This window comes from Microtus pennsylvanicus, chromosome 3 (genome assembly GCF_037038515.1).
Source record: "Microtus pennsylvanicus isolate mMicPen1 chromosome 3, mMicPen1.hap1, whole genome shotgun sequence".
Lineage (NCBI taxonomy): Eukaryota > Metazoa > Chordata > Mammalia > Rodentia > Cricetidae > Microtus > Microtus pennsylvanicus.
Genome location: NC_134581.1, coordinates 88727 through 115725, shown reverse-complemented (window position 1 = coordinate 115725; position 26999 = coordinate 88727). Strand labels below are relative to the sequence as shown.

Below are 26999 nucleotides of genomic sequence, written 5' to 3'. Positions count from 1 at the left end.
AATACACTTAAATAAGAGAATTTGGAATTTGATTACTAAACTGTCTGGCACTGAAGATCCCAACTCTATTGGCCATTGTTCCCAGGGCTTGTGGTAGAGGTATAATTATTTAAATTAAACTGGCAGAAAATAGTTATTCATAGAAAGATAAATTCTTTTGCTCCAAGCATTGAAGTGAATTGCCTCATCCCTCAATGAAACCAAAAAGACCAAATTAAATCAGGAACAAGCAGAATGAAGTAAATACTATCCTTAGAATAGCAAGAAATGACTAAGTAAATGTCACATCAAGAGAATAGAATCTCAGCTGCGTGGTGGTGGTGCAAGCCTTTAATCCCAGCACTTGTGAGGTAGAGGCAGGTGGATCTCTGTGAGTCAAGGCCAGCCTGGTCTACAAGAGCTAGTTCCAGGACAGACTTCAAAGCTACAGAGAACCCCTGTCTCAAAAAAAAGAAAACAAAAAAAAAGAAGAAGAAGAATAGAAACTCAACCTGGGCTCTAGGAGGGCAAGTTAAATAAAAGCATTCTTTTCTACAATACAGTTTTTCCTAGCTGAGCAGCAATGTAGTTCACCTTTCTGAGGCTTGACTAAGAAGGAACCACTTTTTCTATTCCTGTTTTCTTCTTTTTTTCAGTGCTTGCCAGAACCCAAGCTTGCTTTATCTGATACTATTGACTTCACTACTATTTTTCTATAGCTTTCTCCCCATTTATTGTTCACCATGTGATTAAATTTTTTGCTGGCTAGAATAGCATGGGAATTTTTTTGTTTGATTGTTTAATTGTTTCTGGTTTTGTTTTCCCATTCTTTTTTTTTTTTTTGGTTTTTTCGAGACAGGGTTTCTCTGTGGCTTTGGAGCCTGTCCTGGAACTCTCTCTGTAGACCAGGCTGGTCTCGAACTCACAGAGATCCGCCTGCCTCTGCCTCCCGAGTGCTGGGATTAAAGGCGTGCGCCACCATTGCCCGGCATTGTTTTCCCATTCTTTTCTACATTACCAAACTCTGAGAATCTGATGAGATTTAGAGTTTACCTGCACAAGGAATGTGTTTTTATTTTTAAACTGTAATTAAATTCTCAATGGACTTCCCATCCTTTGAGTCCATTCTTAAATGAATGGCACTAAGAATCCCATGACAGGATCCCATTTCCTATAGATCATTTGTAGACTCATAAGGCATTTTCCCAAATTTTTGTAGCAATTTTGAAGAGAGAACAGTAGCAAATCAATGAAATATAAACTGAAAAAGTAGATATAATTACTGAATGAATTTTGTTTTTGTAAAAGGTAAATATTGGAAATCTTCCAGAAAGACTGATGAAATAAAAGGGATATGACAAATTTTCCACATCAGTACTGAGAAAGGAGCATTATCATCATTACACACACACTTAGACTTTAAAAGGACAATATGATCATCTAATAAATTTTATAGTAAAAGTTTGAAAACTCACATAAAATAAACAAAAAGTTCTAAACTTATTTGTTATTGGGCAAACTGTGGAAAGTGATATTTTTTTGAAGAACCTAAGTGTTGCAAACAAAAAAGTCTATAAAGTAATTTTGAAAAGACAGTTCATTTGAAATATTGTTGGGATTTATAGTTAATTTCATTGAATATGATGATGGTACTGGATTTGAATGAAGATATTATTACTTACCTGAACACCCACTGTGACTTGCACTTGCAAGTGTATGAGCATACATGACAGATCCATCAGAAGGTATAATTATATAGCTCATATTTTCTGAACTTTGCTGTTCTAACAATGATATAATGGTTATTTGGTTGACCTATCATTTATCCATCAGATAAAGCTCACAACAAAGGCTGTATGACAAGGAACCTGAGGTTTTAAAAAGTCGAGGGAGTTGATGGCCATGCCTGGTGTTTAATGACTGGGAAATAAGACATACTTATATAAAGGGTCCTCAAACTCTAAGTCCTAGGATAGTAACAAGTCAATGAGAAATACTTAACTATAAAAATTTGCCTTAAGCACTCTTGATGACCTTGCTTCCAGGGGCCTTAGATTTCCCCTCATTATGTTAGACCAGATTACATGGTCTCCGGGTAAGAATTCAACATCCCTATTGCTTCTCCACCCCTAAATTCACTGTCTATAAAACTGATGGCTCATTAGGTAATTAATGAAGGGCAAGAAATGACAGCAAAATCGAAAGCTTCATGTAGTATGTGTGGATTCACTGTCTGTATAGATAGATATTTGTCCATTATAACAAAACAGGAGAAAATGAGGCCCCTGGCATGAGCACTCACCATCAAATGAGTTGCCAATCTACAGTAAAACCAGAGATCCTCAGGAGATCTGTTGGAATTACATTCAAGAGGTAGCATAGGACACTGAGCAAGGACCCAGATATTCATAGGAAAGTGTAAAATAGAATGGAGACAGGGAAGGTACTGAAAAGGAAGAAGAAGATGAACATGATATAACAAATGTTAGGGAAAAAAGGCAACAGGTAAGATTCTAGAGTAGGATGATGCCTTCCTGTCTCACTTAATATCTGTGAATGTTAGCACATAAATGGAAAAATGCATGAGACCCATGAGAAGTTGGCAATGATAATTCACTTTAATTTCTACTTAGTTTGTAGATATTAGGATTATCACACAATAATCAAAATGCTACCTTTGGTATTCAAAATACAGGAAAAATTTACAAACAGCCAAGAAGTTTGGGTAGAGACCTTACCAGACATGGTGCTAATACCTTGTTCCCTCTGATATGCACTGACCATCACAGTATGAGTTATTTCTTGTGGCTGTTGATCATGCTCAACTTGGCAGGTGAGTATTATGTTCTCTTCATGGGCAGACAAATTCACTACGTGCCAGCTGGACCAGCTGTAGGTTCCATCCTTGTTTACAGTGAATGTAGAAGGGTCTTCTATATGGGATATATTTCCATTCTCTATCCAGGTCAACCGAAGCTTCGAAGGATAGAACTTATTCACCTGGCAGGTGACACCTATCAGATTCCATACCATTGATGGCTGCTCATTGATCTCCAGTGTGGGTGAAACTGAAACAGTATAATCAAAAGCTGAAACTTCAAAGCCTAAGTAGAGAAAGACCCTAGAAGAGAAGCTGAAGTATGGAGGAACCGTTCTCATTGCAAGTTCATCATGGGGACAGGTTGATTATTTGTGCCAGAGGAGAGCCCCCAAACATAGCTCCTGTCACACAGGTGCACAGGGTGTCACAATAAGTGAAGTAAATTAGCACAACTCCCAGGTGCACTGAGAAAGCAATAACAAAAGTAAAATGGATGAAAATGCCAGGAATTAGTATGTGGCTCCTAATCAGTACAACCGAAATTAAAATAAATACAGTTTCTGTTATGTGATGGTTGCAGTCTATGATTCTCCTGTGTGGTATGCATGAATGCTTCCTGGGAACTATGGTCCAAACTATTCTAAAAGAATGAGAGCGTGAGCTCGTTTCAGAGTCATTTACCTCGAACGATGTCAGATAATTTGGCAGTTTCACGAAGCTGGCCTCCTTGCAAGGTGACATGGGCCACCTCACAGGTGATCTGAGAGTGGACATCCCCAGCACTCAGCACCACATGGGTTGTGCTGGAGATACTGTAGGAGATGCTTTCTCCTTTGGGGTTCACAGTAGTTTGGAAGTGAGAGAGCTCATTTCTGTCTTTGAACCACTTCAATGTGATGTTCCGAGGGTAGAAACCATGGGACTTGCATGTGTAGTTTACTGTCTGCCCAGGAGCAACTTTGGCTGCAGGGCCCAAGACCACAGGAGGAGACGGTTTAGCTGCAAAGGAGCATATAGACGAGGGTGTGATTGTGATGGCCACCACTGTTGACATAACATTGTGAGGAACCTTCATATACATTATCCCCATTGTCATTGTTTGTTGTGGTGCCTGGGATCAATACCAGAGCTTCAGCCATACTAAGAACCTGCTCTGCTCCGTGGTGATAACTGTGACACAGACACAGACATTAACTATTTATCCTTTTTTCTTCATTTTTTTGTTTGTTTGTTTGTTTTTTGGACAGGATTTGTCCTTCTGTTGTGTCCTGTGTTCTTTGGTCTCCATAGTTTAGCAAAGATCCCCACCAGTAAATGAGGAAGGGCAAAGCCTGGTGGAATTCTCAGTCTGGACAAAGGAAGGCAATTATCAATGTATTTTATATTCTCTATCATCTGTTCTATCGGCTTACTCTGGAAATCTAGGGAAAGTATTTTTTAGATTTACGTTTGTAGTAACTCAGGAAATAACATGACAGAAGGGCCACAAAGCTGGAACCCTTCCTGTTTCTCCCAGTCATTTGTTTTTTCTTCTTTTACCTACACACTAATAGATCTCATCTGTGCCAAGCCTGAATTTAACATTGAGAGCTCACTAGTCTGTATCTCTAAATGGGCTTCAGTCAGACTTAGTTTGAGGTTGAAAACAGTGATTACCATCTGCAGAAAAAGCTAAAGGTGGTTCATGTCCTCATTGTTAATCATAAAAGACACAGACAGAAGCTTGTTGAACAGACAGTAACACTTCCTGGTTGAAAACATACATGTGAGTGGACTAGTGGGAGGAAGGCAGTGTGCTGTGCAGATGTCCTGTGCTGAGGTTAGTATGTGTGACAGACTGTATTTGGAAATATCATACACATTTGTATTTCTACATATGTGGCTCCTCAAATGTGCATCAAACCAGGAATGTAATCAAGTGTCTTTAAAGTCAGTCTACCTAAGCATGAGCATGCCTGATGTCCCTCTAGGTTTGAGGGGCCAGTCACTATTTATCAGGAGTTTCTGCCCATCTTGACATTGTTCAGTTTCCAGTGACCAACCCTTTGGTGGGATTAATACCAAATTGCATATGGGTGGACAATTTACACAGGCCAAATGACAAAACTCATCTCACCCCAATAGGTGATTAATTTGAATCTCAATCTTTATCTAATGAATGAGCATCAATGTCCCCTTCCATAAAAACTGAACAAAAATATCACCATAAAAATGAAAATAGAATCCTTTGCGTAAGTATATGTTTGCAAATCCTACGTATCAAGGCAGTTGTTACTAGATGTGAGATCATATATTTATTCTTTGCCACTGTAAGCTGTAGCAAAATCCATAAAGACATAAAATGGCATGCCTCTAGATTGTTCCTGCCTCTACTCTGAAAAACCTATGTAAGGAGCAGAGCCTCTATACTAGTAATTCTCAACCTTTCTAACACTGTAACTTTTAACACAGTTCCTCATGCGGTGGTGATCATCAACCATAAAATTATTTTTGTTACTGCTTCATAACTGTAATTTTACTACTTTTGTAAATCATAATGTAAATATCTGATATGAGACTGTTGTAAAAGTTCTTTTCAACCAGCAGACGGTTTGTGAACCATAGGCTGAGAAACGCTGTTCTGTACCCTGACATCCTCCTCTTTCTTAGGGATCTTCTTACTAAGTTGGCCAGTGACTTTTACAGCACATTCAGGACTGCAAGTACTTCCTCCAGAAGGATTAGTTATATAAAGCAGACGGCCAGGAGATAGTTGAAGGACACAGCTCAGCAACATACTGTGTCATTAAGGCAGAGTTCTCAGTGAAAGAGAGAAAATCAGACCTCAGAAATTGTTTTTCAGTAGTCCTGTGCAATATATGAGAGTTGTGCCCTGAGATTAGAGTTGAACAGCATTCTTCCCTGGTTGGATCTCCTCCCTGAGAAATATCCCAGGCACGTTACGTGGGCTTTAGGGTATTGTGAGCAGTGTGGTGGGCACTGCTATTCTGAAGCATGAGGGATGGTTCTGCCTCAGCTTGGTGATGTAACAGGTCCATTAAGGGACTAATCACAAATATCTCCTGTTGTTTTTAAAAATGTATTTGAGGAAATTTTAAACCCAAGCTGCATATTAGAACATTCTGGAGACACTTAATACTTCAGATGGTCCCATATCGGGCTAAATAAAGAAACACGGATCTTAGATTTATCTGTTTCCCACATTATTCCAAAGACAAATTGTGATGCACCATGCCTGTCTACTCTCTATGCGCCGCCATACCATTCCCGAGCCGGGCAAGGGGCTGGAGATTGAGACACACAAAGACAGACAGAGAGATGAGAGACAGAGACACGGGTCATCCTTGAAGCCAGAATGCCCCAAGAATGCCCCCTTTATTGTGTTCAGGGGCAGTTTATATAGAGATAGCCACGCCCCAGCCAAACGCACCAGAAACCATTTTCCTGCCATCAGGAACTCCTGAGGGTCTGGTGCCCAGAGCAGCTGCAGGCACTCACATCAGGGGAAAACAAGTTGTTTCAGGATCTGGGAATTCACAGCTCCCAACAAGAAAAGTGAAGCCAAGTTGAGAATCACTAACCCCCTACCCCCAAATTAATTGGTAACTAAGGCCTGGAGAGGGAAAGTAAGAATTCAAGGTCACATGACTTCTGAGTAATAAAGCTCACATTGACAAAACATTTCCTACAAGTCAGGAGTTTCTCTTAGTGTGTTATATGACTTCACTCCTTCAATATAGCAGGCCTATATACTGTGCTAGTTGGGAGAGTCTGCCAAGTGAGTCCCCCCTGTGGAGTGTTGACTTCACTCCTTCAGTATAGCAGGTTTCTATACTGTGCTATTTGGGAGAGTCTGCTAAGTGAGCCCCTCTCTGTGGAGAGTTGCCCTGGGCACACATGAGAGAGGAGAGTGCTGGGATGCATATTGGGATGCCTATGCAGACACTGTCTCAGTCCTCTCCCCTGCAGACCACTGCACTCTAGCTGCCTTGGGATGTCACTGATATCACCATCTAGAATGTGTCCATAACATTGACCAGGGAACATAGCTGTTGTCATCACAGAAAGTGATGACATTACCTCCTGATGCTAGTTTCTCAGTAATTTTCGGGGTAGTCATAGAACCCTGGAAAAGTGGGTGTAGGTATCCATGTTCTACAGAAGGGTAAACTGCCATTCAAATCCAGTAAGTTTTCCAAGTTGTACAATGATGATGCCACATGGATTCTGTGGTGCTGCTTTGCCGTGTGATATACAGTGGGCTCAGCATCTCCCTCTAAAGGATCTGTGATCATCACCATGCCACAGATGAGGACCTGCTGTGTCTCAGAGGTCATTTCTGTGTCTCACTTTCATTTACCACAACAAAGTAACTGTTCCCATTTCTGTAATTCTGTCTCTACCTCTTCATCTCTAAAAATCCTACTTGAGGAATTCTTCATCTCTAAGAATCCTACATGAGGAATTCTAGCCAAAATCCCTGTTCCAGATAACTCCAGAAAGGAGGCTCTTTTCCAAGTGACTCCTATACAACCTGCTTTTCTCCTTATTTCATGGATAGACCACATTTTCAAGACTGGACACAAGAGGCAGCTATGTACTATGCTTCTGCTGTTCAGAAAGAATAAGCTATGTAGGAGGAATGCCATGTGTCCTGTGTTACTCTATGAGGCAGGGTAATTTAGTCAAACTTGACTCTTTCTCACCTGCTCACCACTAATGAGACCTCTTTGAACCTCAGAGCTTTCTTCTCTAAAGGGAAGAAGTGACCTGTCCCCTATAGTACATGTTTAGGTAGAAAACAAAATCACAGACATGCAACACATAGCACACTCTGCTATTTCATTTCCCTCTTTTCATCTACTTTCTCATCAAGGGAGTCCTGAGGGACAATGACATGTCAGATAAATCTAGTATCAGTGGAAGTCTGTGGATTGTACATTGACTGAGCCACTTGCTGGTTGTAGTTGTCCAGGCATTGCATTACCTAGAACATTAGTGTCTTTATTTATGGCATCTATAGTGTCAGGATAGTCACTCCTCTTGTCTCTCTCTATTGAGGGGTTGTGAGAAGACTTCCTATACCATACCCAGGTAGGAAAATGGTAGCATCCTTATGAACTAATTCACCTTCAAATGCAGCAGGTCTCCTTCAGAGAGCATGACCTTGTTGCCTGGACTGTTGGTATATAAGTTCCTTCACTGTAGCATTGCTTTAGTGGCAATGAATTGAGACAAATGAAGCATTCATGATCTGGGATCTTTATTAGTTTGTCTCTAGCTGCTGGACTGTGAAGCTTTGTTTACACAGGGAACAGTTCTCACTTTAATATGGAGTGATAGTATGGCCACATTGGTGTAACTTTTCTACCACTACTATTAGCATCTGATGTGAGGAACATTTTGAAACCTTGGGGAACCAATGATAAATGGAAATTATAGTTGAGTTTGAAATATTCTGACTCAGCCTCTCATATGTACCATGCTGCTAAATGGAGATGGCATTCCTTGCTTAGACTGTAAGAATCTGGTCTGGAGTCAGATGTACATTCAAGGCCAGATCCCAGCATCAGCTGGCTATGTAATCATGGACAGGGCACTGGCAAACTGGGTTCACATCTCCAACAGGGATGGACTGAATGATCTTCATGCTATAAAATTGCCAGAATCAAGACTAAGAAATAAGACTTCAGGCTTCTGTCAGGAAGTTCAAAGTGAATGCCCTGATGCCTATGCTGGTGATTGGAGATCGTCTACATGGAGATCAACTCCAGGACTTAACTCTACATTGCATAGAACCTTCAGTGCCTGTGCAAGTAGAATTCAAAATGTTTCCAGAGAGACCCAAGACAAAGATGTAAACCAGGGGTGAGACATTCCACAGTGAATGTGGGCACAACCAATAGATCTCAGTGTGCTGTGGACAAAGAACAAGACAACCATACTGTGCCCTGGGCGTGTCCCTTTTTGCCTTGATTTTATTTTCCTCTTGGGAGGGAGGAGACACACATCTTGGGGAAAGAGCTCATGCTTGCCTGCTTCTTGCTATCTGTTTGACATCTAGAATGGAACCTGGCATACACTAAACCCAGGTTGTTTGGCAGAAAGAAAAGACTTAATTGGGTGAGGTAAGACTCTCTGGAGGCAGTAGGCCAGGTTTGTCGCTGTCCCTGAACAAGGCACCAGCTGTCTTTTTGTAGCCACTAGATAGGGACAGATCGAGAAGCGTAGGTATTGTGAGGCAGACAAGGGTATGGGTTTACCCCAATTTACCAGAAATGGCACTGCTAGCCCATAGCATGTCCTCTCCTCAGTTTCCTTGGCCCACAGCTGGGTAAAGTCACCCTATGAGCATGAGGGTCACAGGCTTGATTCTTCATTGTGATCACAGAATCTTGGACACATTTTGACCTGTTGGAGATATGAGGGAGAAGGACAATGCAGTACTTACCAAGGACATACAGCACTGTGCCTCCCCCAGACAGAAACTCCTTGTCAGAGTCTGCTTTCTGGAACTTCACACAGTAGTAGGTACCAGCATCATCAGTTGTGACATTACTGATGCGGATGGCAAAGTCCAGGTTGTTTCTCTTTGAAGTATCTGTAACACTTGTGACTCTGGGAAACTTCTCTCCTTTGAAACTATATATTAGTTGTCGACTCTGTCCTGTGCCACTGAACCACAAAATGGGCCCCACAGGTAGCTGGGAGGTCACAGTGCAGTTCAGAGTGGCTGACTCTCCAGCACGGACAGAAACTGATTTCTCAGGCTGAATTACTTTCAGTTCCACTGTAGCTGCTCCTGCAGGAAACATCATTTAGTGCTCATCATGATGAGAACCCACAGGCTCCTCTAGTTTGTCATCAAATACTGCTACTTCCTAGACCTCAGCATGAGTTGATCACAGTTCCCCTCACTTGGGCCTCTTAGCAAACGAATGTAACAGATGAGGAAATCAGTCATAGAGACACTGAGTCTTTGACAGTATTTTCATGAATCCCCAGTTCTGTTTGAGATTCTCATGCCACTATCAGCTTGGTTTTCATTTTCTGTACATATGGCATGTTGCACTTATACAATAGTATTGGATGTGATTACATGACTCTTTGAGACCAGTGGGATGTAAACATTAAGTGTGAGTTACAGTTGGTGAGATGTATATTTGATTACCAGATTCAAGGTGAGGCCCCAGGTCAGAGGAGTTGCTTTACCAGGTGGAGTGATAATGCCATAGATATTTCTCAACATGCAATAACATGCACATTAATTAGAGAAATAAAACCCCTGTTTAAGTTATCAGTTTGGTGTCACAGACTTTGGAACTGAAGTTATACATAGTTATAAGTCACCATGTGGGTGTTCAGACTTAAACCTGGGTCCCATGGAAGAATAGCAAGTGGTCTTAAGCCCCAAACCAGCTCTCTGTGGCCCCAACACTATATTAACTTCAAGGATGACATAACAGATTCCTACAAAGTTAATGGCTTGACACAACAGAAAAGTTTTATTTCATGCTTTGGTCAGAAGTTCTAGTTTGGTGTGACGTGGCAGCTACCAAGGGGTCACAGTGCCCCGCCCTCCAGGAGGCCCTGTTTGTTCCCTTGCTCATGATGTTGTCACCTGCGGACACTTTCTCTTGTTGCCTGTTTTCTCATCACAGCACCCTATTTACTCAGTTACTCTAAGTCCCATAGCAGACACATCTGTCTCCTTCTTGCCTGGACTTGGTGATCTTGTAGGACTGCAATGTGCTGCACTGTCCTATCCTACTGGACCAAGATTGTGCAACATTTATTTAAGATATGAAAAGAGCAAAAGGAAAGTAAGGAAAAGTTCTAAAGAAAGTAAAGAGTCTGAATAGCAAAATATAACACGAAACTGAGAGGAAACTATGAGAAGAAACCAAATGATATTGAGGAGTCAACTCATGAGTCAACATATGAGGGGTATATAATTTATTAGTCCCTTGGGCAGGGCCCACATAAGATTTAGCAGGTTAGAAAAAATATCTAATATCATGGAAATGTGTACTATAACATTGCTCAGGCAGCGCCCCAGGGGCAGAGGTACAATAAAGAGAAAAAATTTACGTGTTTGGAGTATAGTGACAAGAACAGTTGGGAAACAACTGTTGTCTAAAACTTTCCTGGTTTATTAAAATATAAGAACTATAAGTCCAACAACTGACTAATTCAGTGTGAGATAAACTCAGAGACACACACCAGCAGACACAAGAATCCAACAGACAAAAGCAGAGTAGAAAGAGAATGCTGAGTGCTGTCTGGATGGAGCATGACTCATCTCCTCCTGCTAAATGATAGGATCACAGCTCTTATCAGAAGTGTTAGCATCCAGGAGGCCGTGAGACAGTGTGTGTAGTCACAGTTCTAAAAGAGAAAACACATCCAGAATTTAAATAAAACCTAGGATTTCACACAATGCAAAACTATGGGATCAACACAAGAGAGAAAACAGGCTTTTTAGTTAAAAATCTGAGATTATTACAATGATTCCTGTTTGGAGATATCAATACCTATACTTCAGGAAATGCTAATGGGTTTCCCTTGTGTTGAAATAAAGAATCCCAGAGAATAAGGCCTAGTTTAGAAGACAATACAACTCTGAGTGTACTCTGAATTTTAAAATCTCATAAAGCATCCCGAGCTCCCAACTTCTACTTAGGCTTTTTGACGATGGTGACTCTAATCTTCTACCTTGTGGTTCTCATTAATAGCCTGAGGGAAGGCCATACACCTGGAGCTGCTAGGAAGGTTGGGAGACACTGCTAGGTCTCAAATAAGAATGTCTGATGTGGAAAATCTGCTTCCCTTGATAACTGAAGCCAAAAGCAAAGTGCAACTTTGTGAAATTAAAACTTGAGTAACAAGTAATAACAAATCTAGCAAGCATGTTGATAGTCTTAGAATACTTACTGATTAAAAATGAAATATTGGAAAAATCATGGGAATGGGGTAGACCATATGAACCTATACAATAATTCACATTTTGGCATAGCTATAGGCAAAATTATATAAATAATTTTCTTAAGGTTTCATAATTTGTTGAACTGGAAATCCTAAGTTCCTAGACCAATTTTTTAAAGAAAAAATTTAGAAAAATCATAAAGATTAATAAGACATAATTAGTTTTTTAGGTTAAGTCCAGAATTTGAAAAATATAGCAACTCTCAAAACTTTGTGGACTGAATTAATATTGTATTTAAAAACAAAGTTGTAACCTAAAAATTTATTGATGAATGGTACCTAAAATGTAGAGACAGAGATGAAACAAAAAGTATACAAGCAGTATGTATGGCTTGCTTTTCCAATAGACATGCTTAAACACGGCACATGAGTAGTAGCCATTACTCTGCAACATTTCTTATTATCAATGATGCTCTAACATATTTAATAAAAACTAAAATGAAATAATGTCTTTGTCACTTAAAAAGTAGTTTGATTCTATAAAAGTAAAATGGTAAATATGAGGAGATTTAAAACTCAATGTCATGTGCCTAGGTCCCACCTTATCTTTGACAAAGAACTAAAGCAGTAGCCAGCTGCTCTTTGAGGCAACCAACTATGAGTGAGAGAGAGAAGGAAGTCATCAAGTGAGTGATAGGACCTTGTGTTTCTGGGAGGAGAGAACAGAAAACTGAACTAATTATCCTGACATCTGTGAATCTGCTTTGAAGAGTGGATTTGAGAATCTCATCAAATTTTTTATGCATGGATAAAGATGATCAGAGCTAGTAGAAGCATCCAGTCCTTCCCAGCTTTAGCAGATTTAGGGAGAACTGAAGTCTGCACAGAAGCTTTGCTTGGGAGAAACTCCATCCTTCTTCTTTGTACCTTCTCTAGAGTCCAGGCTGCTGTAACTGTGTACTATCTAAGCAAGGGAAGAGTATCTGTCTTCACACAGTTAGGGTTGTGGAAGGTAGATAGTTTCATATCCTCATCCATGAGTCCACAGAAATCCCAGAACACTACCATAAGGGTTGCAGCCTCAATATTCAATATATCCAGGGGAACAGCAACAACAGCCATACTGAAGCCTGTCAAGTGCCACGGGATGCAGGAGAAAAATGTTTCAGCAAAGAAAAGAGCACTTTACACAATAGTAAAAGTGAAGGATAGTGGATCAGTTTTGTCCACAGTCTCTACTTCATAGTCAGGACTCAACAAATTCTCCCGTATATGTGATTTGCTCAGTATGCATCTTTCCATGTGACTCACACCCATTTGAAATTGCTGATTGATGTAGAAATAGAAACCTTGTTTCCCATGTGAATGACATTTTCAAATAAAAACTGTTTGCATATAAGGAGGAAGCTGAAGAGCACAGGAGCAGAGACCCACAGACCCTGTGCCCATTTCACCAGCTAAGCTCATGGGATAGAAGAAAGTCTCTGGGAGGAGTGATTGCTAATCCTATGACCTCAGCCAATCCAACTGAATTCAAACCACAGCTCTAGACATTGCCGTCAGGGTTGTTTGTGCTTCTTCTTCTGTGCTGTGGCAGTGTGACACGAGCATTAACCTGACATGTAGGCCCACATGAGGTAGAACAGGGGAGTACATCCTACAGTAGTTGGGACATGGTGAGTGCTCACGCACACGACATTGAAAAGTAATTCCTCAGATAATTTTCTGGGTCATGGATCATTCACTGACACTGGGTATCTGCATGGTGTCATGGAGCTTGGTCAAGATTATGGAGCTGTATCTAGCTCTAGGTATAGATGTACATCTGGTGATAGTTATGGCTTGCTAAATTATCTTTCTATTGATTTGAAAAATAATGGAGGGTGCAAAGAAATAATATTACATCTGACTCCATGTTTCAGAGATTCAGGGATCACAGTGCTGACTGTCTGCATTCATGTGGTCTCAGGGGAGGCAGAACCTCCTCACGAAGACAGAGTATAATGGGGCTCATGTCCACCTTACTTTCTAACACCCAATCATCTCTCACAGTAGTTCCATCAGCTGGGAACAAAGGCTTTAATACATGAATTTTTGGGTGTATATCATACTCCAAGTATGAGATTTTTACTAGACAACTTCACAATACTGAAGTAAATTCCTAAGATAAATTAGCCAATAAAAGCCAAAGTTGTACTAAATATGACAGTTTAGAAATTTCAGTCTGCTGGCTATTCTGTTGCATTGGAGACTGTAGGAAAACAGATGATCATGGTAGGTAGACAGGAATAACCCAAGCAAGGCTGAAGTGTGAATATAAAGACAGAGCAAGGACACACAATGTCTGTCAGTGAAAAATATTCTCCTTTAATGCTGTCATGTGTATTGGTGTTGTCCTTGTTCCTGTAACAGTATATGGACTGAGCAAATTATTTTTATATATTAAGGAATGTGTGTGTTTGTGTGTGTGTGTGTGTTTGAAAGAGAGACAAAAACAGAGACACAGAGGAGATATGCATATGATGGTAGTGAGGGAGAAAGAGAAAGTGAGAACAGTTAAAGAAACAGAGTCAATGAATTAGAGAATGGGACTAGGGAAAAAGATGTAATTATATATTAATTTGAGAAAATAAAAAACAGAAGTTTCAGAAAGTGCTAAAATCTCCAGAAGGTCTTATCAATCATTGCTAGTATCAGCTGCAGCGAGAGTACAGTGAGGACAGATTAAAAGTTTGACTTCTATCATCAGATGACACAATAGCTCCCCTAACCAAAGTGGGGAGCCTGAGGGCTGATAAGCCCTGACCTGAAGTCATCAAGTTTTTCTAATGGACAAAGAAGGAACTGAGGACAAACAACCTTTTAGAATCATGGCAGGGACCACTCAGAGTGTCAATAATTCTTACTGATGAAGGAAACAAAGCTCCCTGGAGAATATCAACAAGATCAGGGATGTGTGAGTACCTGGTATAGATGAATTGCTTACACTCTACATAGGAAAGCCATAGCCCAGTACCTCATAATGTGACTATATTTGAAACAGGGTCTTTAAAGGAGTAAAAGTCAATTAAGGTGGATCTTAACCCAATGTGACTGCTTTCATTTCAAGAAACAAAAGATCCACAGAGATAGTCTGAAGTGAGATCCTGTGTGGAGAGAAGGAGAAGGTAGGATTCACAATAGGAGAGGCATCACGGAAGAAAGTATCTTAGTGGTCATCTTTACCCTTGGTTTCCAGCCTCCAGAGCTGTGCCAAAATGAATGACTATTGATTGTATTGATTACCAGTCTGTGGTACAATGCCGTGGCAACCCTACCAATAAAACACAGGTACTAGTAAGACAGCAGCACTCGGTGAGAAGTTTGTGGTCACACGAGGAAGGAACTGGGGGACAGAATGAGGAAACTTAGTGAGAAGGATGATGATGGCAGAGCACTGCCAGAGACACTTCCCTCTAGATGACGAAGGAACTGGGGGACAGAATGAGGAAACTTAGTGAGAAGGATGATGATGGCAGAGCACTGCCAGAAACACTTCCCTCTAGCCATGTCACCGCCCTTGGCTCAGGAAGTGAGTCGAGGGTGGAGACAGGCCATCCACTGCTTTGGAACTGACATGCTGTCTCTGTTGGGACTCAGAGTTACATGGATTTAAGTGAGATCCTACTAAAGTAAATTTGTCAACTATATTATTAGAAAATTTTAATTATTAATTTTTAATGATTTCCAGATAGAATGTTTCTGGTCACCAGTGGGAACCCATGGACTCACAGAGTAGTACTTCAGATGCTGCCTCTAGAAAATGAACAATGTTCTGTTGTTCACTTGGAACCCTTCAGTTCTCTTCATAGTGAAGGGGACACTAGTCCACTGGAGCATGTGGCTCTAACAGACATTGACCTTCTCCCCAGTTCTTTCTGCTGTGCTAATAACCATCAGATTACATTTCTGAAACTAGTCCCTTAAGGTCTGTTTCAGTATTTGGACAATCCTTCTTCCTGAGGCTGACTGCCAACGTTCTGTTATCAATGTATTAAAATCCAGCAATCAAAAGCCTTCTTGGGCTTACCTAATTAACATGCCCAATTAAGTACCTCTTTCTAACACGGGGTTTCCTATTTTTCCTTTATAAAATGACATTTTCCTATGTGCCACGTATGTCTCCTCTCTATCCAGAGGCAGTACTTTTTTTCTCCAGGACAAATATCCCAACTCCCTATCCCTTTTTCCTTTCCCCTCTTTCTCTGCTTCCTGTCATTGTCTCTTTGGGGTAAATAAATCTTTGTCCTGAGAACTGGGTCTGAGAACTTGACCTTGGGAGTCCTGAGTCAATACTTTCTCCCTCACACAGGAGGTATGGTTGTACTCCTAAGATATGCTCACCTGAGAGTCCCAGCAGTAGGGTCAGCAGCAGGACACCGTGAGGAGTGTGAGGCCAGGAGTTCAGGTCAAGCATGTTGAAAGTGAAAGACTTGTTCAGTGCAGTGTCTGTGCTGGTGAGATTCCGGGTGCTAATCTGCAGATACTAGGTTCTAATCTGGTATATCTTATTTTGCATAAGGGGTGTGACTGTATTGTGCTGAAACAGGAACCATACTGGCTATTTTGAAATAGACACACAGTCTTGCAGGCCGATGGAATAGAGGAATTATTTGTCATGCATTGTAGAGGAACTGAGATATGCCTACCTAGGAAAAGTAATCTTTTCTCCTTCTATAGATTTTATAGAATATATACACACACATATATATGTATGTGTGTGTGTATATATATATATATATATATATATATATATATGGATTTATACTAGATCCACTTAATCTCAAGACATTTTGTTTTATTAACTCTTCAACTGAGATCCAGGAAAAAAGATGTTTTGTCTTAATAACTCTTAAATTGGGATCCAGGAAAAAAATGTTTTCTTTCTTTTTTTTAAAAATATTTATTTATTTATTTGTTATGTATACAATATTCTGTCTGTGTGTATGTCTGCAGGCCAGAAGAGGGCACCAGACCTCACTACAGGTGGTTGTGGGGCCACCATGTGGTTGCTGGGGGAATTGAACTCAGGACCTTTGGAAGAGCAGGCAATGCTCTTAACTGCTGAGCCATCTCTCCAGCCCCTCTTTTTTTTTTTTTTTTTTTTAATAAACAGTGTTTTTCCCTGTAGTCCCGACTGTCCTGGGACTCACTCTGTAAACCAGGCTGGCCTCAGAGATCTACAGTTTTTGCTTCCTTAATGCTGAGATTAAAGACATGTACCACCACTGACCCATCAAAAGGATGCTAAACTCTTAAGTTTAAAATCTTGGATGCTATTTACAGCCTATCATTTCCTCATCCCAAGTGTTAGCTATTGTAAAACATTCAATTATTGGTCTAAAGTAGTGTTGATATGGTGACTAAAATGGTAATATTCTGAATAAGGCAAACGTTAGTCTGTTTTACCCTGACACAGTCAGACCATATCTATAAGACTTTATGCTTTACAAATACACATTTAAACTTGTAGCTGGGCGGTGGTGGCTCATGCCTTTAATCCCAGCACTCGGGTGGCAGAGGCAGGTGGATCTCTGTGAGTTCGAGACCAGCCTGGTCTACAAGAGCTAGTTCCAGGACAGGCTCCAAAACCACAGAGAAACCCTGTCTCGAAAAAACAAAAAAAAAAATACACATAAACTTGTAGGCTTTTTTTCAAGAAGCAACTCTGAAATACTGGAAGAATATCTATCTACAGGAAATGCACATGGGATCCAGAGCCATGCAATTTCAGCAAAGATCTGAAGGGATAACCAGTGAAGAAGTATTTGATGTTATTTTCACTGCAGTGTCATGTTAGATAGATCTAGAACAAAGGCAGAACTGCCCAAAGATAGGACCAGTATCTTAAACAAGAAATTATTCCCTCATCTCATGAAATGTTTTATAAAAAGTAGTTGAGTTATTCTGTCAATATTCTGTAGATTTATAAGTTTTCTTTTAATTCTGTTGTATCACATCTCTGACTTTGGCAATCTGCCTAGGCTTTGGGAGGTTTCTCTAAGGCCCTGATGTATAGAGCAATAACAGAGCTCTTGGGAATACACTTGGGAGAGCTGGTAAAGATGTGGGGCCAGGGCCTTTGGAAAAGGGTTGTTTCAGATTCTCAGAAACCAGGACTTTTTCACAGAAGGTTGAAAACTGGTTCTCCGTCCCAACACCAAGGACTTTGTTTATAATGTACTTGAGTTACCCAGTGTATTTCTTGTGCAACATTGTCTGATTTGCCTCTTTCTGAATTTATATACTTCCTTTTAAAACTGATTTACATTAGCAAGAGACGTGCTATAGAATTATAATTAGCAGCCAGTGCTGGGAATGCTTATTTTAAATGTTGGGTTTATTATTAGGTATATTTTAGTGTTAGGATTAGGGCTAGGGTTATGGTGTAGGTTTTGGTTTATTGTTAGGGTTATGATGAGGTTTAGGGTTTAGTGTTAGGGTTAGGACTAGGGCTTGGATTAGTGTAATAGCTAGGGTGAGGGTTAGGGCTAGGCTTATGGTTTGGGCTAGATCTAAGGTTTGCTGATGATATTATAGTATACATAAGTGACTCCGAAAACAACACTAGGGAACTCCCTATTGAAGGGAAACGCCTTCAGTAATGTAGCAGGATACAAGATTAATTAAAAAAAAATCAGTAGCCCTCCTATATATAGATGACAAGTGGTCTGAGAGAGATATCAGAGAAACATCATCTTTTACAATAGCCACAAATGACAAAGTATCTTAGGGTAACTTTAACAAAACAAGTGAAAGACCCGTATGACAAGATCTTCATACCTCAAAAACATCACTCTACTTCATATAGAAAAACAAAAACCCAGGATAGCCAAAACAATCCAGTATAATAAAGTAACTTCTGGAGGCATCACCACCACTGACTTCAAACTTTAATAGAGAGCTACAGTAATGAAAACCACTTAGTATTGGGAGAAAAACAGACAGTAGAACAAATGGAATCGGATTGAAGCCCTAGATATCAATCTATACACCTATGATCATATGATTTTTGACAAAGGAGCTAAAATTATACAATGGAAAAAAGAAAGCATCTTCAACAAATGGTGCTGATATGACTGGATATTGATTTGTAGAATCCCCATGCACAAAACTCAAGTCCAAATGGATCAAAGACATCAACATAAAACCAACCACACTGAACTTTCTCATAGAAGAGAACGTGGGAAGTAACCTTGAACACATAGGCACAGGAAACCACAAAAAAAAATCCAATTAAAAAATAGAGTACAGACCTAAACAGAGAACTCTCAACATAGGAATCTCAAATGGCTGAAAGACATTTAAGGAAATATCAACATCCTTAGCCATCAGAGAAATGCAAATCAAAACAACTCTGAGATACCATCTTACACCTGTCAGAATGGCCAAGAACAAAAATACTAATGACAACTTATTCTGGAGAGGTTGTGGAGTAAGGGGAACACTCCTCCATTGTTGCTAGGAGTGCAAACTGGTACAATCAGTTTGGAAACCAGTATGGTAATTTCTCAGAAAATTAGGAATTGTTCTATCTCAAGACACAGAAATACCACTCTTAGGTGTATACCCGAAAAATGCTCAATCATACCACAAGGACATTTGCTCAATCATGTTTATAGCAACATTATTCAGAACGTCCAGACCTGGAAACAGTCTCAATGCTCCTCTACTGACGAATGGATAAGGATACATTTACACAATGGAATACTACTCAGTGTTAAAAAAATGACATCTTGAACTTTTCAGAAAAATGGATGGAACTAGAAAAAAAACATACTGATTGAGGTAATCCAGACCTAGAAAGACAATTATAATATGTACTCACTCATAAGTTGCTTTTAGACACAAAGCAAATAATAACCAGTCTACAATCCCCAACCTCAGAGAACCTAGACAACAAAGAAAACCCTAAGAGAGAAATACATGGATCTGACTAGGAAGGTGAAAAAGACAAGATCTCCTAAGTCAACTGAGAGCATGTGAGACAGAGAGGGACAGCAGAAGGGGAGAGAGGAGGAAGGAAAGGGAGTAGAAAATATATATGTAGCCCAATTAAAAGTAATAAAATATAAACAATATTTCAAAGTCAAGTGCCTATGAGCTTGAGATAGATAGTAAAGGATATATATCTAAATTCAAGGTTACCATTCAGGGAAAATAGTGGAATGATACAAAATAAAAGAGTTCATGTAAATAAATCTATTGGAATATTATCTTACACACAGGGAAACTTAAAATGTACTATTAGTAAATACGTTGTTAAAATTTTCTTTCCCTCAAAAAGAGAAACAATCTCCATATTCTAGTGTGTGTGTATGTATATATATATATATATATATATATATATATATATATATATATATATATATATTTGTTTTTCAGTCAGTGTTACTTTTTGGTGAGGTTTAGGCAGTGTAGTCCTTCCAGAGAAAGTATGTTAAGGAGGTGAGCTGCGATATTAAAACGAAGGCTTGTCACACTTCCAGTTTATCCTCTATGTTTCATGATCTTCACCGAGGATGTGAGCTTTCAACTCCCTAATCTGCTTCCACGCTTCTCAGGCTTGATGGACTCATGCCGCTGGAACAGTAAGACCATAGAAACCCTTTATTCTGTAAGTTATTTTCACTGTGCAATGTTGTCATGTCAAGAGATAGTAACTAACACCCCCTCCATCACTCCTAACTTACAGTCAGGCCTTCTGCTTCTTGTACATGTAGATGGCAGAGGCACCGATTACCAGTAGCATTTTGGGTACAAGGAGCAGAGCTACAAGGATTTCAGCAGTATCTGATGTCTTCAGTTCTGGAAATCAAGTGGTAGGAGGAACCATTAGAGAGGACACAAGGAGTTTATCATCAGAGATCTTTACCTGGGTCATTTATGCACCCAAGTCTGCCAAAATTGCCAGAATCAAGACCAAGAAATAAGACTTCAGACCTCTGTCAGGAAGTTCAAAGTGAATGTCCTGATGCTTTTGCTGGTGATTGGATATCATCTACATGGAGACCAACTCCAGGACTGTGATTGGAGATCATCTACATGGAAACTAACTCCAGGACTGTGATTGGAGATCATCTACATGGAGACCAACTCCAGGACTGTGATTGGAGATCATCTACATGGAGACCAAGTTCAGGACTGTGATTGGAGATCATCTACATGGAGACCAACTCCAAGACTGTGATTGGAGATCATCTACATGGAGACCAACTCCAGGACTTAAGTCTACATTGCCCAGAACCTCCAATGCCTGTTTAGGTAGGATACAAATTGTTTCCAGAGAGACCCAAGACAAATGTGTAAACCAATGGTGAGAGATTCCACAGTGAATGTGGGCACAACCAATGGATCTCAGTGTGCTGTGGACAAAGAACAAGTAAGAAAACCATACTGTGCCCTGGGTTTGTCATATCACTTTTTGCCTTGATTTGCTTTTCCTCATAGGATGCAGGAGACACATCTCAGGGAAAGAGCTCATGCTTGCCTGCTTCTTTCTATCTGTTTGACATCTAGAATGGAACCTGGCATACACTAGGCCCAGGTTGTCTGGCAGAAAGAGAAGACTTAATTCGGTAAGGTAATACACTGTGGAGGAGGTAGGCCAGATTTGTCCTGTCACTGAACAAGGCATCAGCTGTAGCCACTAGACTGGGACAGATTGAGAAAGGTAGCTATCGTGAGGGAAACAAGGGTATGGGTTCACCTCCATTTACCAGAAATGGCATTTCTAGCACATAGCATGTCCTCTCCTCAGCTTCCTTGGCCCACAGCTGGGTAAAGTCACCCTATGAGCATGAGGTTCACTTACAGGCTTGCGTTTTCATTGATCACACAATCTTGGACACATTGTGACCAGTTGGAGATATGAGGGGTTAGGAGGACAATGCAGTACTTACCAAGGACATACAGCACTGTGCCTCCCCCAGACAGAAACTCCTTGTCAGAGTCTGCTCTGATGAACTTCACACAGTAGTAGGTACCAGAATCATGAATTGTGACATTACTGATCCGGATGGAAAATTCCAGGGTGTTTCTCTTTGTGGCATCTGTAAGATTTGTTACTCTGGGAAACTTCTCTCCTGTGAAATCATATATTAGTTGCCGACTCTCTCCTTTGCCCCTGAACCACTTCATGGGCCCCAGAGGACGTAGAGAGGTCACAGTGCAGTTCAGAGTGGCTGATTCTCCAGCACGGACAGAAACTGCTTTTTCAGGCTGAATCACCTTCAGGTTTTCTGTAGCTGCTCCTGCAGGAAACATCAATTAGTGCTCATCATGACGGGAACCCACAGGTTCCTCTAGTTTGTCATCAAAAATGTTATAAACTAGACCTCACTTGGGCCTCTTAGCAAACAAATGTAAGAGATGAGGAAATGAGTCACAGAGACACCGAGTCTTTGGCAGTAGTTGCATGAAGCCCCAATATTGTTTGACATTCTCATGCCAGTATTATTTGGTTTTCATTATCTGTGCACATGGCCTGTTGCATTTCTTATACAATAGTACTGGATGTGATTACATGACTCTTTTGAGACCAGTGGGAGGTAAGTGTTAAGTGTGAGGTATAGTTAGTGAGATGTATATTTGATTACTAGATTCTAGGTCAGGTCCCCCAGTCAGGGTGGTTGCTTTACCAGGTGGAGTGATAATGTTATAGATACTTCCCAATATGCAATAACATGTACATTATTTAGAGAAATAAAACCCAGGATTAAGTTAACAGTTTGGTGTCACAGACCTTGGAACTGAAGTTATACTAGTTATAAGTCACCAAGTGGGTGCTTAGACTGAAACCTGGGTCCCATGGAAGAATAGCAAGTGGTCTTAACCCCCAAACCATCTTCTTCTGGCCCCAACATTATATTAACTTCAAGGGTGACAACAGATTCCTACAAAGATAATGGTTTGACACAACATAAAAGTTTTATTTCACGCTTTGGAGGTCAGAAGTTCTAGTTTGGTGTGACGTGGCAGCTACCAAGGGGTCACAGTGCCCCACCCTCCAGGAGGCCCTGTTTGTTCCCTTGCACATGATGTGGTCACGTGGGGACACTCTCTCTTGTTGCCTGTTTTCCCATCTCAGCACCCTATTTACTCAGTTACTCTAAGTCCCATAGCTGACACATCTGTCTCCTTCTTGCCTGGACTTGGTGATCTTGTAGGACTGCATTGTGCTGCACAGTCCTATACTACTGGACCAAGAGTGTGCAACATTCATTTGAGATATGAAATGATCAAAAAGAAAGTAAGGAAAAGTACTAAAGAAGTGAATAGTCTGAATAGCAAAGTATAACATCAAATGGAGAGAAACAATGAGAAGGAACCGAATGGTATTGAGAAGTTGAGGGGTATAACATTTATTATTCCAATGGACAGGGTCCACAGAGAATTTAGCAGGTTAAAAAAAACATCTAAAATCATGGAAATGTGTACCATAACATTACTTAGGCAGCACTGCAGGGGCAGAGGTACAATAAAGAGAAAAAATTTAGCTATTTGGAGTGTAGTTACAAGATTATTGGAAAACAACTGTTGTCTAAAATTTCCTTATTAAAATATAATAACTATAAATCCGCCGGGCAGTGGTGGCGCACACCTTTAATCCCAGCACTCAGGAGGTAGATGCAGGTGGATCTCTCGAGACCAGCCTGGTGTAAAAGAGCTAGTTCCAGGACAGGCTCCAAAGCTGCAGAGAAACCCTGTCTTGAAAAACCAAAAAAAAAAAAAAAAAAAAAAAAAAAAAACCCAAAAAAAAAAAAAAAAAAACTATAAATCCAACAACTAACCTAATTCAGTATGAAATAACTCAGAGACACACACCGGCAGACTCTAGAATCCAAGAGACAAAAGCAGAGTAGAAAGAGAATGCTGAGTGCTGTCTGGATGGAGCATGACTCATCTCCTCCTGCTAAATGATAGGATCACAGCTCTTATCAGAAGTGTTAGCATCCAGGAGGCCGTGAGACAGCGTGTGTACTCACAGTTCTAAAAGATAAAACACATCCAGATTTTAAATAAAACCCAGGATTCCACACAATGCAAAACTACGGGACCAACACAAGAGAGGAAACAGGCTTTGTAGTTAAAAATCTGAGATTATTACAATGATTCCTGTTTGGAGATATCAATACCTATACTTCAGGAAATACTAATGGGTTTCCCTTGTGTTGAAATAAAGAATCCCAGAGAATAAGGCCTAGTTTAGAAGACAATACAACTCTGAGTGTACTCTGAATTTTAAAATCTCATAAAGCATCCCGAGCTCCCAACTTCTACTTAGGCTTTTTGACAATGGTGACTCTAATCTTCTACCTTGTGGTTCTCATTAATAGCCTGAGGGAAGGCCATACACCTGGAGCTGCTAGGAAGGGTGGGAGACACTGCTAGGTCTCAAACAAGAATGTCTGATGTGGAAAATCTGCTTCCTTTGATAACTGAAGCCAAAAGCAAAGGGCAACTTTGTGAAATTAAAACTTGAGTAATGAATAATAACAAATCTAGCAAGCATGTTGATAGTCTTAGAATACTTACTAATTAAAAATGAAATATGGGAAAAATAATGGGAATGGGGTAGACCATATGAGCCTATACAATAATTTACATTTTGGCATAGCTATATGCAAAATTATATAAATAATTTTCTCAATGTTCCATAATTTGTTGAACTGGAAATCCTAAGTTCCTAGACCAAATTTTTTAAGAAAAAATTTAGAAAAATCATAAAGATTAAAAAGACCTAATTAGGTTTTTTTTTGTTTTTTGTTTTTTTTTTTTGGCTTTTTGAGACAGGGTTTCTCTGTGGTTTTGGACCCTGTCCTGGAACTAGCTCTTGTAGACCAGGCTGGTCTCGAACTCACGGAGATCCACCTGACTCTGCCTCCCAAGTGCTGGGATTAAAGGCATGTGCCACCACCGCCGGGCTGACCTAATTAGTTTTTTAGGTTAAGTCCAGAATTTGAAAAATGTAGCAACTCCCAAAACTTCGTGGACTGATTTAATATTGTATTTAAAAAAAAGTTGTAACTTAAAAATGTATTGATCAATGGGACCTAAAATGTAGAGACAGAGATGAAACAAAAAGTATACAAGCAGTATGTATGGCTTGCTTTTCCAATAGACATGCTTAAACACGACACATGAGTAGTAGCCATTACTCTGCAACATTTCTTATTATCAACGATGTTCTAACATATTTAATAAAAACTAAAATGAAATAATGTCTTTGTCACTTAAAATGTAGTTTGATTCTATAAAAGTAAAATGGTAAATATGAGGAGATTTAAAACTCAATGTCATGTGCCAAGGACCCACCTCATTTTTCACAAAGAACTAAAGCAGTAGCCAGCTGCTCTTTGAGGCAACCAACTATGAGTGAGAGAGAGAAGGAAGTCATCAAGTGAGTGCTAGGACCTTGTGTTTCTGGGAGGAGAGAACACAAAACTGAACTAATTATCCTGACATCTGTGAAATCTGCTTTGAAGAGTGGATTTGAGAATCTCATCAAATATTTTTTACATGGATGAAGATGATCAGAGCTAGTAGAAGCATCCAGTCCTTCCCAGCTTTAGCAGATTTAGGGAGAACTGAAGTCTGCACAGAAGCTTTGCTTGGGAGAAACTCCATCCTTCTTCTTTGTACCTTCTCTAGAGTCCAGGCTGCTGTAACTGTGTACTATCTAAGCAAGGGAAGAGTTTCTGACTTCACACAGTTAGGGTTGTGGAAGGTAGATAGTTTCATACCCCCATCCATGAGTCCACAGAAATCACAGAAACACTACCATAAGGGTTGCAGCCTCAATATTCAATATATCCAGGGGAACAGCAACAACAGCCATACTGAAGCCTGTCAAGTGCCACGGGATGCAGGAGAAAATTGTTTCAGCAAAGAAAAGAGCACTTTACATAGGAGTAAAAGTGAAGGATAGTGGATCCGTTTTGTCCACAGTCTCTACTTCATAGTCAGGACTCAACAAATTCTCCCGTATATGTGATTTGCTCAGTGTGCATCTTCCCATGTAACTCACACCCATTTGAAATTGCTGATTGATGTAGAAATAGAAACCTTGTTTCCCATGTGAATGACATTTTCAAATAAAAACTGTTTGCCTGTAAGGAGGAAGCTGAAGAGCACAGGAGCAGAAACCCACAGACCCTGTGCCCATGTCAGCAGCTAAAGCTCATGGGATAGAAGAAAGTCTCTGGGAGGAGTGATTGCTAATCCTATGCCCTCAGTCAATCAGCCTGAATTCAAACCACAGCTCTAGACATTGCCGTCAGGGTTGTTTGTGCTTCTTCTTCTGTGCTGTGGCAGTGTGACACGAGCATTAACCTGACATGTAGGCCCACATGAGGTAGAACAGTGGAGTACATTCTACAGAGGTTGGGACATGGTGAGTGCTCACACACACGACATTGAAAAGTAATTCCTCAGCTCATTTTCTGGGTCATGATCATTCACTGACACTGGGTATCTGCATGGTATCATGGAGCTTGGTCCAGATTACGGAGCTGTATCTAGCTCTAGGTATAGATGTACATCTGGTGATAATTATGGCTTGCTAAACTATATTTCTATTGATTTGAAAAATAATGGAGGGTGCAAAGAAATAATATTACATCTGACTCCATGTTTCAGAGATTCAGGGATCCCAGTACTGACTGTCTCCATTGCTGTTGTCTCAGGGGAGGCAGAACCTCCCCATGAAGACAGAGTATAATGGGGCAATATTGCTCATGTCCACCATACCTTCTAAAACCCAATCATCTCTCACAGTAGTTCCACCAGCTGGGAAAAAAGACTTTAATACACGAATTTTTGGGTATATTTCAGTCTCCAAGTATGAGATTTTTACTAGACAACTTCACAATACTGAAGTAAATTCCTAAGATAAATTAGCCAATAAAAGCCAAAGTTGTACTAAATATCACATTTTAGAATTTTCAGTCTGCTGGCTATTCTGTTGCATTGGAGACTGTAGGAAAACAGATGATCATGGTAGGTAGACAAGAATAATGCAAGCAAGGCTGAAGTGTGAATATAAAGACAGAGCAAGGACACACAATGTCTGTCAGTGAAAAATATTCTCCTTTAATGCTGTCATGTCTATTGGTGTTGTCCTTGTTCCTGTAACAGTATATGGACTAAGCAAATTGTTTTTATATATTTAGGAATGTGTGTGTTTGAAAGAGAGACAAAAACAGAGATACAGAGGAGATATGCATATGAAGGT

At 40.1% G+C, this 26999-nt stretch overlaps 2 protein-coding genes across 7 annotated transcripts in view; both read right to left on the bottom strand.

Moving 5' to 3' along the window:
- LOC142845385 (signal-regulatory protein beta-1-like) overlaps window positions 1–16483 on the bottom strand; it is a 31530-nt gene extending 15047 nt beyond the window's left edge. For both annotated transcript variants that reach the window (XM_075963999.1, XM_075964000.1), the window contains exons 1-4: window positions 16109–16483; window positions 9252–9602; window positions 3482–3799; window positions 2736–3047 (exon numbers count right to left, since the gene is read on the bottom strand). In XM_075963999.1, the coding sequence (XP_075820114.1) occupies window positions 2736–3047; window positions 3482–3799; window positions 9252–9602; window positions 16109–16181 (1054 nt within the window). In that variant the 5' untranslated portion in view covers window positions 16182–16483. The remainder of the gene's footprint in view (window positions 1–2735; window positions 3048–3481; window positions 3800–9251; window positions 9603–16108) is intronic.
- The window catches only part of LOC142845386 (signal-regulatory protein beta-1-like), a 44048-nt gene that overhangs the window by 15040 nt on the left and 2009 nt on the right, over window positions 1–26999 (bottom strand). The window contains exons 2-4 of one of the 5 annotated variants that reach the window (XM_075964006.1): window positions 21667–22017; window positions 20458–20572; window positions 9145–9211 (exon numbers count right to left, since the gene is read on the bottom strand). In XM_075964006.1, the coding sequence (XP_075820121.1) occupies window positions 20460–20572; window positions 21667–22017 (464 nt within the window). In that variant the 3' untranslated portion in view covers window positions 9145–9211; window positions 20458–20459. The other 4 variants (XM_075964004.1, XM_075964005.1, XM_075964001.1 and 1 more) reach the window with 4 other exon arrangements.